This window comes from Macrotis lagotis, chromosome 7 (genome assembly GCF_037893015.1).
Source record: "Macrotis lagotis isolate mMagLag1 chromosome 7, bilby.v1.9.chrom.fasta, whole genome shotgun sequence".
NCBI classification, from domain to species: domain Eukaryota; kingdom Metazoa; phylum Chordata; class Mammalia; order Peramelemorphia; family Peramelidae; genus Macrotis; species Macrotis lagotis.
The window spans coordinates 93,494,229-93,510,048 of NC_133664.1; the positions used below are offsets into that span (position 1 = coordinate 93,494,229).

A 15,820-nucleotide genomic window follows, 5' to 3' on the forward strand; every position below is an offset into this window, starting at 1 on the left:
GATAGTCTTTAGCTTGGTTGCCAGAAAGTTGACCTTTATACTAAGCCAAAATCTGCCTTAAGTCATTTTGATTATTATAAATATCCAGAACAAACAAAAATGTAAACAAGAGCAAAAAGAGTCAGCCCCAACTCAACAACAACCATAACCATAGAGAGATTAAATTCCAGACTCACACAGTTAGTGTCACAAAGCAAGACTTAAAACCCAAAGATCTTCTTGACTCCATTTACCATCCTCTATCCCCTTTGCCAGATTATTCTCTAATAAAAAAGTTTTATTTAAAAGTTATATATGGCCTGTGTTTTTTATGTTCGATGTTTTTGCTTTTTCTAAAATAATAAGTTATGTGAACAAATTATTTTTCACAGTTGTGCTTGAGTCAGTTGTGAGTCAGTGAATAAATACAGAGGTGAATGTGTACTTGAACATGGTCAAGTATTGACTCAGAACTTTTTAAAAAAAACCTCTTTCTGCATCCAGCTGCATGTCACTTAAAATATATAGTGTCCAGTATAATCATATCATGAAGGATAAACAAAAATGTAATTTGCTGGGATAAACAAGAGCAAAAAAAGCGTACTGTTTAATATTTGACTGAATTTGGCTCTGCATTCTGCAGTGGGAAGCAGATAGCGTTTGTTCACCCTGGAACAGTATGAACATTACCATGGCAACATGGGAGATTTTCTCAAGATGAAATAAAATTGTTCTGGGAGTCATTGTTCTAAGCATCATTTTCACAGGAGTTTGCTTTGAAACTGTTTAAATACATTTTAAAACCTTGGTTTTGACTATTGTTGATGTTGGACTCTCCAACCAGATCAAAGACTGGATTAAAATGACCAACTGAAGTCACTTGGGGGGAAGCCTTACCCTCTTCTGTCACTTCTATCCCATCTTTTGCTCCTCCTTAATGCTCTTGAAGTAGTAAACAGCTTTCTCCTAGCTATATTTATGGGGGGAGGATAAGAGAAGTAAAGTGATGAGCTGTTTTATCCACTGGATTGGCTCCTTTTGGTCTCATCTTGCTTCTCCCTTAGCCCAGGGATACTAAGAACACAATTTTGTTTTGTACATTTTTAGAGTTTTTCTACCAATTGTCATTTGGACTAAATCATTCAAATATTTTAAACTCCTTATTCTCAACAAGAGTGGTCTATATTCTTTCTGGTCCTGGAAAATACATGGACCATTCTGGTGCCTTTCCCCATCCTGAAGGGCAGGTTTTCCAAGGAATTACTATCCCAGGTTCAATATACTCTGAGTTTCCCATCTCCTAAAGCATGGCTCATAAGGACCCACTAATGTATTTACCTTTAGTGTTCAGCCAGAGGACAGCATTAGTTCAAAGCAGAAGCATTTAATTAACTGTCTTAGGAAGAGAATCAACAAAATATGTTTTCCCTCTACAGATCTTATGAAACATTGGACTTTATGAAAGGACCAATTTTAGCTTTAAGCTCTTGGACTTTTTTCCAACTCTTTAGAGAAAGCAGAAGCTACTATCATTTAAATAAGCCTTCCCTTGATTTACTGACTTGTTTTCTTTAGAATCTTAGTTGACTCCCCCCCTTTTTTTCTCACCAGTATATTTTTAGTCCCAGCACTAAACCATTTATGGCAAAATTTGGGATATTCCTAGTTGTCATCTAATACCCTAAGGCTTAGTTTTTTCCTTTGAACTAAACTTCTGATTATTGGTCCTGCGATCTCTCAGTGTATTTCATGATGAGCAATCCCTGAACTCCCCAATTCTAATCTCTAAAGGCTAGACCATAAAGCAGATAATTGCTTACTCAGGAACTACCAATTAGCTTTGGAGTTCAGTTAGCCAATTTTTTTTTTCAACTCTCAAGTCTCTTCCATTCTTCCATATAATCAGTGGATGAGGCATAGAGAGATGCCCAGGAGACAAAGTCATTGTCTCTTCCCCCTTCTCAGCCATTCCTGGCCTTTGATATCTAAATGAGGCCAGCAAAGTCTGGTGGGGGACCAGATTCATGATATTTATTTCATTTTGGCTTCATGCTATTCTGATTGAACTAATAAGGTAGACATGAAAACTGAGATTGGAGCTCGTACTTGTCTGTGATTGTAGTTGTTTGATACACTTGGATGTACTCAAATTAAGAGGGAAACATTAAATTAACCAAACACACATAATTAGTATAGCAAAACTCTCATTATATATTCCAAAGCCAAAACCCAAGCAGTTGTTGGATTTTTCCCCCTGCTGCTATTCTGTAAGAACAAAGAAGAATCAAGTTTTCTGAAGAGACCTGGAGAAGGGGGTATAGGTCTTAACTTTAAAAAAATTAAAATATCAAAAAATGAGTAGTTGATGTGGAAAAGAATTAATTATACTCCTAAGCCAAAACTAAATTTGTTTCTTCCTCTCAGTTTATTTGTGAAAACATTTTATATGATAAAATACTTTAAGCCTCTTTCAAAAATTGCTGCAAATGCTACTTTTCCTTAAGGTAAAAAATTATGAAACAAGGCATATTTTAAATTTGTTACAGCTGGCAATAATATCTACTATTCAAAACTAGGTAGCCTTTTTATGGGGCTCAATGAATTCCTCAGGTGGGACAACTCCAAATTTTGATCTTATTAAATGGATGAAGTAGGGAAGGAATAGCAGAAGACCAAGGTTCTGGGGCTTGATTCTATGGAGTATAATAAAACTTAAGTCTCTGCTTTTTGCAGAGGGCTGAAGCTAGGTATAAGGAAAGTTCGATTTGGCCAGAGTTGGAAGATTCACCTTGACAAGATTGCTTATGCCACTCTCTGTCCTGAGAACAGGTGTGTGTAGGGGGGAGTATATTTGGCAGGTGATAGAACACACTTCTTTCAAGGTATACCTCTCTGGCTCAGATTGACTTAAAGATAACATAGTAGAGAGGACATAGAGAGCTCTATATGAGGAGTCAGAAAGACTTTGGTGCTTACCAGTCATATGACCCTGGGCAAATAACTTAACATGTCTTTGTCAATGTAATAGAGATATCTAGATGGTACAGTGAGTAGAGTACCAGCCCTGGAATGAGGACCAGAGTTCAAATCCATCCTCAGATACTTAATAATTGTGGGACCTTGGGCAAAACCCTTAACGCTGATTGCCTCCCATCCATGGTCATCTCCAGTCATACTAATCCATATCTGGTCACTGGATCCAGATGGTTCTGGAGGAGAAAGTGAGACTGGTGACTTAGCACAGCACCCCCTCATTCAGATCCAATACATGAGCTTGTTGGGCATCACCTCCCTGATGTCATGATCTTCTTCAAGACAAGGAGACATCTATCATCATCAATAGAGATGGTGACAGCATCCACCTCACAGGGCTATTCTTATTACCAAATGAGCTAATGCAGGTAGGACTCCTTGTGAACCCTAAAGCAATAGATAAATGTTAACTCTTACTACTAGGTATAATTTTTTTTAAAATTTGAATTCAGTTGAATGAACAAAGGAACAAATGTTTATGAAGTATCTGCTATGTAGTCTCTTTGCTAAGCATTTTACAGATATCTCATTTGAGATATCTGTATCTCACAACCCATGAGTCAGTGCTGTTTTCCCCATTTTACAATTGAGGAAATGGAGACAGCAGCTAAGTAACTTGCCCAGAGTCACCTACTACTAAGTATTTGGTACTAGATTCGAACTCAAGTCTTTTTGACAGGCACAGGTGAGGGCATGAACATAAAGAACAGGAAACAAAACAATACTTTTATTTATTTTCAGATAAGGTAATTTTATTAATAAGGCACATGGGTGCATCACACCAAAGGGCACCAGTCAGTAGCTACATCACATTAAACATTAGAATTAACTAGAAAGATAGAAAGTTCAAATGAAACAACTAGGAAATGGTATCATTGAAACTACCATTTCTGTCTGATCTTGTTACCTCTGAGAATTACGTTCTCTTTAAGGATATGATTTCTCTCTCATCACACCCAATTTGGATCAAGGTACAACATGGAAACAAAGTAAAGACTGACAGAGTGCTATCTGTGGGGTGGGGGTGGGGGGAGGGAAGCAAGATTGGGGGAAAATTGTAAAACTCAAATAATATCTTTAATAAAAATAAATTCAAAAAAAAAAGAAAGAAACTACCATTTCGGGGCAGCTAGGTGGCACAGTGGATAAAGCACCAGCCCTGGAGTCAGGAGTACCTGGGTTCAAATCCGGTCTCAGACACTTAATAATTAGCTGTGTGGCCTTGGGCAAGCTAATCAACCCCATTGCCCTGAAAAATCTAAAAAAAAAAAAAAAAGATAAAAGAAACTACCATTTCAAAATTTTTAAACACAGTTGGTTTTTTACATGTTTTTTCCATGAATTGAATACATTGAGAAATAGTTAAAAGAATATATTTACAGTCGGTTATCTTGGGTACTGCCAACATAGTCAATAAAAATCAAATTCTTTTAATAATCCTTTTAGATAATGGCTCTCTTGTTAGCACTTGTATCATATCCTAATTCCTCATCCCAACATTCAGAGCCCTTTTTACCATCTGTTTCTAACTTCATCTATCACTCCTCCCTGGTCTAAAACATCATTTCAGTCCATACACTGCATATCTTTCTAGCTTCTGTGCTCATATTTCCTTAAGATGGAATGCAGGAACCCTCTACCTCCTTCTCTGATTGTATAAATCTTTCCCATCTTCCCCACCAAGCCAATGACAATTGCTGTAATCACTTCCTGACCTCCTCAGACACTTACTAGTTGTGGGACATGATTTATCCTTGATTATATAGTATACATATTGTATTACTATATTATATATTATATTACTATATTATATAGTATTATTCTCATGTTGTTTCAGCGGTGTTAAACTTATCCCCCCAACAAGAATGCTATTCTCATGATGTTTCAGTTGTGTTTATTTATCTTATTTCCCCAGCTAGAGTATAAGTTTCCTGAAAACAGGCATCACATATTTTACACCCAACCCATGGACCAGGAGTTTAATACTTGCTTACTGGTTGATTGATGAGAGAGATTAAGACATAAGAGGAAAGTGAGGCACACTTGAGTGGTTGCTAGCAGGAAAGAATTTAGATCATGGTGCCAGGACCAATTCCAACATTCCAAGACTTTTGGAATGTTGTCAGCTCCTAAGTTGTGACTCTAATACCCCCTGGCATCCCAAGGGCAGAGTGTTTCTGGGGGAACCTTGAAAGATGGGTGACAAGATTAGAACAATGGAATGTCCCTGAAGGCAAAAACAGGGGCCTCCCATCCCTAGCCCAGCCAGGGGCCGAAGGGATGCTTGACCAAGCAGGAACCTTGTGGCTTGTGTCCACATAGGACAAAATGATGGGATCATGGGCCAGTGGTTCCGGTGATTTGATCAATGTTGATACTTTTAATGGACGCATTCCAGGCAACGATATCGGCTTGGAATCCGCTGTAACTACACTTCCTAGGCTCCGGCAGCTGTGGAATGTGGTTCAGAGGCCCTGAACTGGTGTTTCAGTTTTGCCCCTGCCTTATGTGATCCTAAGCAAGACTTAGAACCCCAGTGTCTCCGGGAACCTCAGAAGCCATCTAATCCATACTGTACCTGAACCAGGTACACTATCCCAGAAATTGATCAGTCAAGAAGCATTTTTTTAAGTGTCCAGATATTGTGGTAGGTATTGGGATAAAAGAAACAAAAATGGAATAATTCCTGCCCTCAGGGGCTCTTACATTCTCTTAGGAAGAAGTAGAGGGAGTTTAACTTCTAAAAACACCAATGAGAAAATGAAGGCATCCCGGCCCTTATCCCTTTTGTAGGTTTTCCTGACCCACACAGAATCAGAGAATCTGGGATTTGGAAAGGTCGTTTAGTCCAACCTACACTTACCATTTGTTGGGTCCTCAAATTCTTCATCTATAAAATGGAAATAATGAGCTCTGCCCTAACTACTTAAGCAGTCTATCATAAGAATAAGAAAAGGATTAGGGGGCAGCTAGGTGGCAAAGTAGATGGAGTACTGGCCCAGCCCTGGAGTCAGGAGGACCTAAATTCAAAGCTTCCCTCATACACTTAATAACTGCCTGGCTGTGTGACCTTGGGCAAGTTACTTAACTCCATTGCCTTGCAAAAAAAAAAAAGAATAAGTTATTTGAAAAGGGTAAAGTTTTTAAATATGAAGGGAAGCAGCTAGGTGATACAGTAGAGAGCCCTGGAGTCAGGGTCAGGAAGATTTGAATTCAAATCCAACCTCAGACACTCTCTGTTTGACTTTAACAAGTCTGTTAGTATCTCTCTGCCTCAGTTTCCTCATCTGCAAAATGGGAAAATAGTGCCTACCTCCTTTGTCAAGTGTTTTGCAAACCATAGAGCATTCTCCCAATATTAGCTGTAGGCTCAACATTTATCAGAGAACAACTGTGGGTATATAATTCCAACTCTTTACATTTTTTTGAACTTCAGCTTTGAAACTTCCATGTCCTAGAAATGGGAGGAGGGAAGGTGGGAACAGGCAAATCTTTTATGGAATCAAGATGAAGGTGGTGGAAAGCCAAAGAAAGGGAAACCAGGTCGGTTCCCTACTCTTCAGAAGTTTACAGTCTAGTTGGAAATGTCCAGCATACCAACAGACACTCCTGAAGTTACTCATATGAATCTGTGACTAAATTCCTCATAGGGTGGGAACCCCCTCCATAACTTATCTTTGACTTGTAGAGTAGCTAAGCCCCAAGGAATTGTCTAAAGGACATAAAGACTTCCCAAGTTCCTTCACCCAGTCAGTGCCACTAAGGTTCAATCCAGTGCTTCATTTTGGGCCTGAATTATCTTGTTTTTTGTCGTTGTTTTTCATTTATTTCTGACTCTTCATGTCCCCATTTGGGATTTTTATTGGCAAAAAATAATTGAGTGATTGACTTTTTCCTTCTTCAGTTCATTTTACAAATGAGGAAACTGAGAGTCAGGGTTAAGTGACTTGCACAGGATCACATAGCTAGTAAATGTCTCAGACTGGATTTGAGCTCAGGAAGATGAGTTTTAGTCATCTACATGGATCCTGATAGTTAATCACATCTGCTTTGCTAGAGTGGCAACTTAGAGCAGTTGATAGAGAAGCCAGCCTTGGAACAAAGACCAGGATTCAAGTCCCTTCTCTGACAGATACTGACTGTATGTATGGCTCTGGGCAAGTCACTCAGCTTTTCAGTGGACAAGGCAACTCTCTTAAGATATGGATTCCTTAATCTTGTGTGTGTGTGTGTGTGTGTGTGTGTATGTGGACCCCTTCTCAATAATGTTTTTAAAAGTGTAAAATAAAACACAGATTATAACAATTCAATTTGTTTATAAAATATTTTTAAAAATAGATTCAGGAATCCCAGGTTTAGACTCTCTGCCAAGACTAAGTTTTATAGAAACTTTTGATAAACAAAAATGTCCTTTTCCATCTATCCTTATCCAATCTTGCTTTGTTCTATGGAGACACAGCCCTGTTATCTCCCCTATACCCAGTTCTTGCCTCCCCTCTTGCAGGTTTCTAATCTAGAACTTCATCAGAAAAGTGAAGAAGTTCTAGGATACTTTCCCATTCCATTTGTTTTGGAAGTCTAGATCCATCATTCCTCTTTCAGTAGTCCCAGAGAATCCTGTCAAAGCATTTCCATCCATTCTTTTCAACCCACCTCAGTCTCTTCCATTCTCTTTCCCTTCTTTATCCTTTCTTCTTTCCTCTTCAGCTTTCCCTTCTGCCCCTCACTTCTCTCTCTCTGCTTTTCCTTTTTTTTTTTTTTGCAAGGCAGTGGGGTTAAGTGACATGCCCAAGGCCACACAGCTAGGTCATTATTAAGTGTCTGAGGCTGGATTTGAATTCAGGTACCCCTGACTCCAGGGCCAGTGCTCTATCCACCTAGCCGCCCCTGCTTTTCCTTTTCTTTGCATCCTGACCTCTTTGTTCCTTCCCTCCTCTACTCACCTTTCTGCTTGGGACAGGCTGAGGTGGTATGGGGTGATCTGAACCCTTGAAGGGGAGAGTGATTCTTTTTAGGATAAAATTTTTATTTATCACTTATTATATACCAGATGCTGATGGAAATATAAATACAAGCAAAAGGAAAAATAGGGGGAGGGGTGATTTTTACCCAGATCCTCCCAATCCAGCTTTTCCTCACTTCCCAGCATCAAAGTATGGTGGGCAGAATATTAGATTTGAACTCAAAAGAATTGGCCTTCCACTGTATCTCTATCTGATCTCATATAAGTCACTTAACCTCTTTACAGTTGTTTACTTATTTGGAAAAATGAGAGGAATTGGACTCAGTGATCTCTACATTTCTAAGCATTTAAGTCATCCTTTGTTCCCACTCAGTATCCCTCAGAACCCTTCACACCCCCAGCCCTGTAGTTGTGTTCTTCAAAATAGCTGAGACCTTCTTCACTTAGGTGTTCTGTGGTTGGGTAAATAATCTGTGGCTTGATGAGTGTGATCTCTGCTTGTTGGGGGAAGGAGAAATTCTGGAACTTGAAGGATGGAAGGTCAAGCAGAACTCTGTGAATGCTCCCCAAACCATTTAATATCCTCCAGAAAAGAAGCCAAATAAAGGCTCACTGTTAATAATAGACATTTTCTTTTTTTTTTTGTTCTAGGATCTTAGTTCTTTTGCCATGCCATTCCTAGATGGAGACTTGGAAAGCTCGGAAAAACATGCTTCCCGTAAGGTAGGACCACCTCTTTCATATATATGTGTTTCTCATTTGGAGTAGGTACCCAAGTATCAGTCCCACCCTCTGGTCTCACTGCTACATTAAGTTTCTCCCCCATCTCCCTCTACCCTAGGAGGTGCTGCTCAACTATCTCTGATTGATCTGGGACTGGTGATTCAGGTTATCTAGGTCTGGTATTCTTCTTCCTCCCTTGGGACACCTGTATTTTTGTCTTTTGGGCTCTTTATTTTTGACAGAGAATTCAGAGTCAAAAGAGGTGAACCTCAGATTCAACCCTTTGGTTATAGCCTATCTATTAGCTTTTCTGAACAGGAGAGAAAGGTCAAAGGTGGTAGTGAATATGAGATGTGGTTATCATCTTCAGGGACAATTTAACTATTTCCTTATTATCACAGAGAACTAATGGTTGGTTCTTTTTTTTCCCAGTCCTCCTCTGTGGATCCTCACTCTTTTTTTCTTCCTCTCACACTCCCATGCTCTGTCTTCCTCTCCCACTCTTCCCTTTCTACTCCTGTCTCCCTTTCTCCCTTCTCCTTCTTCCTGCTTTGTCTCTCTGACTTCCTCTTTTTTTATTACTTTTTTCTCTTTTCACTTACTGTCTCCTTCTCCCCCATCCAATTACTTTTTTGAACATTTACACTTAATTGAAATGATTTTTCAAGAGAAATTTTGTTCAACACTCATAAATAAGAAATTCTGTATTAAGATTTTAATAGAAATTAAATGAAGATGAATGATTGAAACCTTCTTGCTATAATGACATTTCATTTTGAAGGATATTTGTGTTATAGATAATTGTTCAAGTCTGCTGCTCAGAAGTGCTAAATTTCTTTAATTGGTACATTCCACTGTTATCTGTAATGGTGGAAATGCTCAGATTTTGTGTATTGTGTTCTAAATCATATTAAAATAAAAAAACTATTTTGTTACTACAAAAAAAATCCTTTGAGTTTCTCAAAAATCTCAGTTTTTCCAGCTTATTTATAGACTCAAGAAATTCCTTGAGACAAAATAGGTTCTAATCTTTCCCCCTCATTTCCTCTTTATCTTCTTTTCCTAAGCTACTCTTGTTTCTCACTCTCTCCCACTCCCTCTCCCTTTCTCTTTTCCTCTTTTCTCCTTTTCTCTTTTTTCATTCAGTGGCTAGAATGCCAGCCAGCAAAAACTCATCTTCTTGAATATAAATCTGACCTCAGATTTATAGCTGTGAGACCCTGGGCAAGTCATCTAACCCTGTTTGTCTCAGTTTCCTCAACTGTAAAATGAGCTGGAGAAGGAAATGGCAAACCACTCCAATATCTCTGCCAAGAAGATGCCAAATGGGGTCACAAAGTATTGGACATGACCAAAACAATTCAACAACCACAGTGACTCAGAGATGCCATTGGGGGTGAGAATTTGAAAGCATAAATCTGAGTCAGAGAGGGCCTGGTTGGGGGATTCAGAGAGGAAACAAAGCAGATGTCCTCCATGTGGTGGGACAGAGCAGGCAAAGGGGGCCGGTCTTTCCCCTCCAGTAGAGAAGTGAGTTTGTCGCAGGAACCTGGGGATGGAGCCATCATCCTGAAGACTGTTATTCCACTGGCCTCCAGACACCTGCCCGCAGTAGAGTGAGGGGTGGGTTCCGAGTCTTAATCTCAATAAGACAGGTTGCCTTGAAACATGATGTTTGGCTCAGAATGCCTGCAGGAGGTGAAATCATCAAGAGTTATAATATGAGTAATGGTAAATATTGTTCAGTGGAAGTTAGTCTTTGCTCTGAGAGTTTTAATTAAATATAATTGACTCAACTAATTAATTAATACAGATCTACAGGGCTTTTTTCTTCTCCCCTTTACCTTCCCTGCCTGCCAAAAGTAGTTGGCTTCACTTTAATCTGCTCTATTAGTAACTCTTGCAGCCTAACTAGATGAGAAACTCAAAATGGGACCCAATGATTTTGGCTCGGGAATTTCCTGGGTCTATAAAGAAGTGGGGGGAAAGCGGAGGTGGATTTTGAAGCTTAAGGAAAGTATTTCAAACAAACCCAGAGGGAAATCTGGCTCAGGGACTAAGATCCTAAGAGGATCATTACCATTAGGGAATATTTACTATTTAATATTTATATTTTGTGTCCAACAAGCTGCTTGGCTACCCCTGCCTCCTATGAGTCTATGAACTAATTGAAAAGAGCCATGAACAAGAAGGATTAAAGGGCAGTGTAGATACTGATTTTAATTGAGTTGAACTAACCTGTTTTTACTATCATCTAAACTTGTGTTTCTGTCACAAAGATTTGTTGATCTTGTGGCTTATTCATTGAACAAGAGACCAATGTTTAGGTAATATCCGGGGGGGGGTGGTATGGAGGGTTAGAATGGGATTTGAGACATACCTTCTAGAGACAATAAATAAATAAGGGGGTAAGTAGAAGAGAAATGTGGTCTTTTAGGGAGGGTAGTTGTCCTGTTAAAATATTTATCTGCCCATGCTCCTTAGCTGCCTGTCACAACTAAGGTACCAACTCATGTACTTGTCATGGCATCACCTCCCTGATGTCTTGTTCTTCTTCGAAAATGAAAGACAAAAAAACAGATGATAAAGACCCCAAGGGATGAAAAGGTTTCTTTGATACCAAAAGATATGTATTGCATGCAGTGGTTTCTGAGTGTAAAAGTCTTAAGATCTTCTATTCTGTTTCAGAATTTCTCCAAAACCCCTTTTCACCTTGGTGTATTCTATATCTCCAGATCTCTCCAGACTAGCATTGATAGATTGCAGTGATATTTAATTTAAGTTGTATTTTTGAAAATTCAATTTTAATTTTTTTTAATTAACAAGTAATTATTTTCTAACCATCTCACCACCTCCCCTATCATTGGGGGAAAATATAACAAATATAAACAGATTCCTTTTTCAGGAGATTTGTATGTAGTGTACTTCATTTATCATCTGAGATTGAGGTTGGCCATCAGCAATGTATTTTATGTCTTAAAGTATTTTCTGGCCAGCTTAATTTGGGAGATTTCCCTCTATATACTTTCTAGTATGTCCAGTAGAAAAGGAACTGTTTTTCATTGGCTATTTCCCAGTGAGAACAGTAAGGGCTGAATAAATGTTTAACAAATTGGATTTGCTTCAATTTGTAGTGGAAAAGGTAGTGGAATTGATGCCAAATTATAATACAATGAATAAATTAGTAAGTGAGAAGAGGTAGGTTAGTCTGAGTCAAGAAAACCAAAGCAAATAAGTTCAGAGAGAGCAATTTGGAATTTCAGAGGAGAGTCAGGTAAAGAACTGGGGTCAGACTTAATAGGCTCCTGGTGTAGTGTATGATGTAGTGTACATCAGTGAAGTAAGGGGTGATTAGGAATGACTGAATCACAAACCACCTATAATAACAGCTGCCATTCCAGATGGGAGCAGCTCACACCAGCCCCTAGAAGAAGCAGATTGTCTTTCTCTGTTGAGTTTGGCTGTCTTTGATCCTAAACTTTGTATAGCTTTCTTTCTCTTGAAGATTTTGTTACTTTAATTCCTTACTCTGGTGCTTTCAAATTCTCTTGGGGATTTCTTTTACCTTTCTGGATGTTTGTTTGTCATGGAACTCCATAGAAAAGGGTTAAACCAGCCCCCAATTCAACATGTTGTTATTAAACTTGCTGTCCCCTAGACTTGTCAAAGACAAGGATTAAGTCTTGGATGCAGAGTACTAGCAAAATTACACACACACACACACACACACACACACACACACACACACACACACACATACTGTTGCTTAGTCTTGTCTTTGTGACTCCACTTGAGGTTTTCTTGGCAAAGATACAGGAATAGTTTGCCATTCCTCTTCCATTTCATTTACAGATGAAGAAATTGAGGCAGAGTGAAGTGACTTGCCCGAGGTCACACAGCTAGATGACTTACTGACTTCGGTTCTAGCATTCTATCCACTGTATATATTTGCTTGAGAAAACTTGAGGTTTAAAGGAAACGATCAGATATCCACTTACTAAATGACATACAAATTTATCAAAAATTATTCCTGTAGAATAGGAACATCATTAACAATAAGCCTAAAAATATATGTATATATATATATATACATGTATATATATATATATATATATATATACACACACACACACACATACACATATATAAATGTATATATCCTAACACAATAGGACCTGCTAGGACATGGGGCTATATGGATATGCCTACTTTTAGTACAACAAATAAGAGGAGGCACTCATAAAACACACACAGAGTTTTGATTTGCTTCTCCACTCAGAGTATTTTTCTACCTCAGTTCACATAGAAGTTTAGGAGAAGAAAGTACAAGTTACAAGTACAAAGTACAAAGCTGCTCTTCCAGAAGAGAAATCCAGGATAAAAAAAAAAACAGATTATTGTCATCCCATGGACAACTAGAAACAAAGAGAATAAACAAGGTTAGGAGAATACAGACCTGTGTGAAGCCTTTGATTTCCAATCAAGTTAGATTTTAAATCAGGTTTCTCAGTCTTCTCTTGGGCTCACCTTCAAGGGTGATAAGACTTCCTATTGTAAGTTCCACCAAAAAGACATTCATTAATCTGCGGGAGTCTAACCCACTTATTGAACAAAAATCAACCTTCTTTGATCCTAGTCTGCATGATTTATTGGGAACCAAACTCTACTCTTCCTTTTGTTTTGTTTTGTTTTGCAAGGCAAATGGGGGTTAAGGGCTTGCCCAAGGCCACACAGCTAGGTAATTATTAAGTGTCTGAGGCCGGATTTGAACTCAGGGATTCCTGACTCCAGGGCCAGTGCTCTATCTACTGCGCCACCTAGCTGCCCCTATCCTACTCATCTTAAAGTCTTCCCTCCCCACTCATTCATGGATACCATCTTGCTCTGGTGGGAACTTGGTAGAGGAAGAATAGGATCTCATCCCTTCTTTATTCAAGCAAGTAGATGATACCATTGTCAAAATGACAGTACCAAGAATATAAGAATCAAGGAGACCTCTCTGGTTGTTTAGACTTATGGCTCTGCGTCTATGTATATATTTTTCCTATCCCTCTAATACTTTCGACAGGTTAAAACTCATCCCCTCAAATTTCCAAGGTAAACTCTTGCCAGGAAAAGCAACCTAGCTTGTGGTCTCAGCCTGGGAAAGGTCAAATGAGACAAAACAGTGACAATCCTTCTTATGGTCCTTATTTCTGGGTGAGTTATCCTTGTGACTTTTCATCCTAAAAGGGATGTCTCCTAGCCAACTCTAAGTACCCTATTGGTATCTGACATAAACCAGGATGAATGAATCTTTAAGGAACTTACAGTCTCTTAAATTAAACAAAAATAAAAGATTTAAATAGATGATTTTTCAACACCTGCAAACTGGGACAAATAAATAACATTGCATATTGTGGACATGCATGCTAAGGGAGATTCATGGTATAGACATACCCTGGAGATATTGCAATTTTACTTCTAGACCACCATAATATAGTAAATATTAAATAAAATAAATCATGTGAATTTTTTGGTTTCCCAGTACATTTAAAAGTTGTATTTATTTTATATTGTACTCATTAAGTATACAGTGGTATTATATCTAAAAATGTACATACCTTAATTTAAAAATACTTTAATTGCTAGAAAATACTGACCATGATCTGAGCCTTCAGTGAGATGTAATTATTTTTACTGGTAAGGAATCTTGTCTTAAGATTAATGGCTGCTGACTGACTGATGGGGTGGCACCAGATTGCTGAAAGGTGGAGTAGCTATGACTATTTCTTTTTTTTTTTTTTTACTTTTTAAAAAATTTTTATTTATTTAAGGCAGTGGAGTTAAGAGTGACTTGCCCAGGGCATCTAGGTGGCACAGTGGATAGAGCACTGGCCCTGGAGTCAGGAGTACCTGAGTTCAAATCCGGCCTCAGACACTTAATAATTACCTAGTTGTGTGGCCATGGGCAAGCCACTTAACCCCATTGCCTTGCAAAAACATTTAAAAAAAGTGACTTGCCCAAGGTCACACAGGTAATTATTAAGTGTCTGAGGCCAAATTTGAACTCAGGTCCTCTTGACTCCAGGGCTGGTGCTCCATCCACTGCACCATCTAGCTACTCCAAAGATAGATATTTCTTAAAATAAGACAGTAATGAAGTTTGACTCTTTGATTGACCTTCTTTCCACTTGAATAAGTATAAGTCATTGTAAGGTTATTAATTGACCTAATTCCAATAAAGTTGTGTCAGAGAATAGGCAAATCAAGGGGGAGAGAGACCAGGAATGGCAGGTCAGTTAAACTGTCAGAACACACACAACAATTATCAATTAAATTCTCCATATTATAGTGGTTTGTAACACTTCAGGACAATTAAAATAATAACATCAAAGATGACAGATCACCATAACAGACAAAATAATAATGAAAAGTTTGAAATATTGCAAGAATTACCAAAATGTGACATAGAGATACAATGTGAGTACTATATACTGTTGGGAAATTAGCACTAAGGATTGATTTGCTAATACAAATCTTCACAAATGTTAAAAAAACACAATGTCTGCAATGTGCAGTAAAGCAAGGATAATAAAACAAGGTATGCCTATAAAGGGTGGGGTGCTGCTCTAGGGTGTGTGAGTAGGGAGAGATTACATGAACAAATCCATTTTCCTCCACATTCCACTTCCACTTTTCAGTTTATGGAAAACAATCCTCTTTTCCCCTCAAAAAGTCAGACAAACCTTTTGACACCCTTGTTCATGCTAATCCTTCTCCCTCCACACCTAAAAGATTTTTCTTCCCCCTTCTATATCTGTGTGACTACTAATTCATCAAGACTCAGCTCAAAATTTTCCTGTGCCATATATGAAGTCTTTCCCATCCCCCCCTTCCCAATCCAATGAAAGTGGATAACTCCTTTTTTTGAACTCATATAGGGTTTACTATTCAGATTGCTCATACTGTTACTTAAATTTTCATGAGCTTATAATCAATAAACATTTACTAAGTACTTAGTATATGCCCTTTGTGGCAGCTAGGTGGTGTAGTGGATAGAGCACTGACCTTGGAGTTAGGAGAATGGGTGTCCAGCCTCAGACTATTGGTACTCACTTAGCTGTGTGACCTTGGGCAAGT

The 15,820-nt window shown here is 38.4% G+C and overlaps 1 protein-coding gene across 6 annotated transcripts in view; it reads left to right on the forward strand.

Moving 5' to 3' along the window:
• PRKAG2 (protein kinase AMP-activated non-catalytic subunit gamma 2) overlaps window positions 1-15,820 on the forward strand; it is a 443,517-nt gene that overhangs the window by 163,241 nt on the left and 264,456 nt on the right. For all 6 annotated transcript variants that reach the window (XM_074193311.1, XM_074193312.1, XM_074193316.1 and 3 more), the window contains exon 2: window positions 8,627-8,698. In XM_074193311.1, coding sequence (XP_074049412.1) covers window positions 8,627-8,698 — 72 coding nt within the window. The remainder of the gene's footprint in view (window positions 1-8,626; window positions 8,699-15,820) is intronic.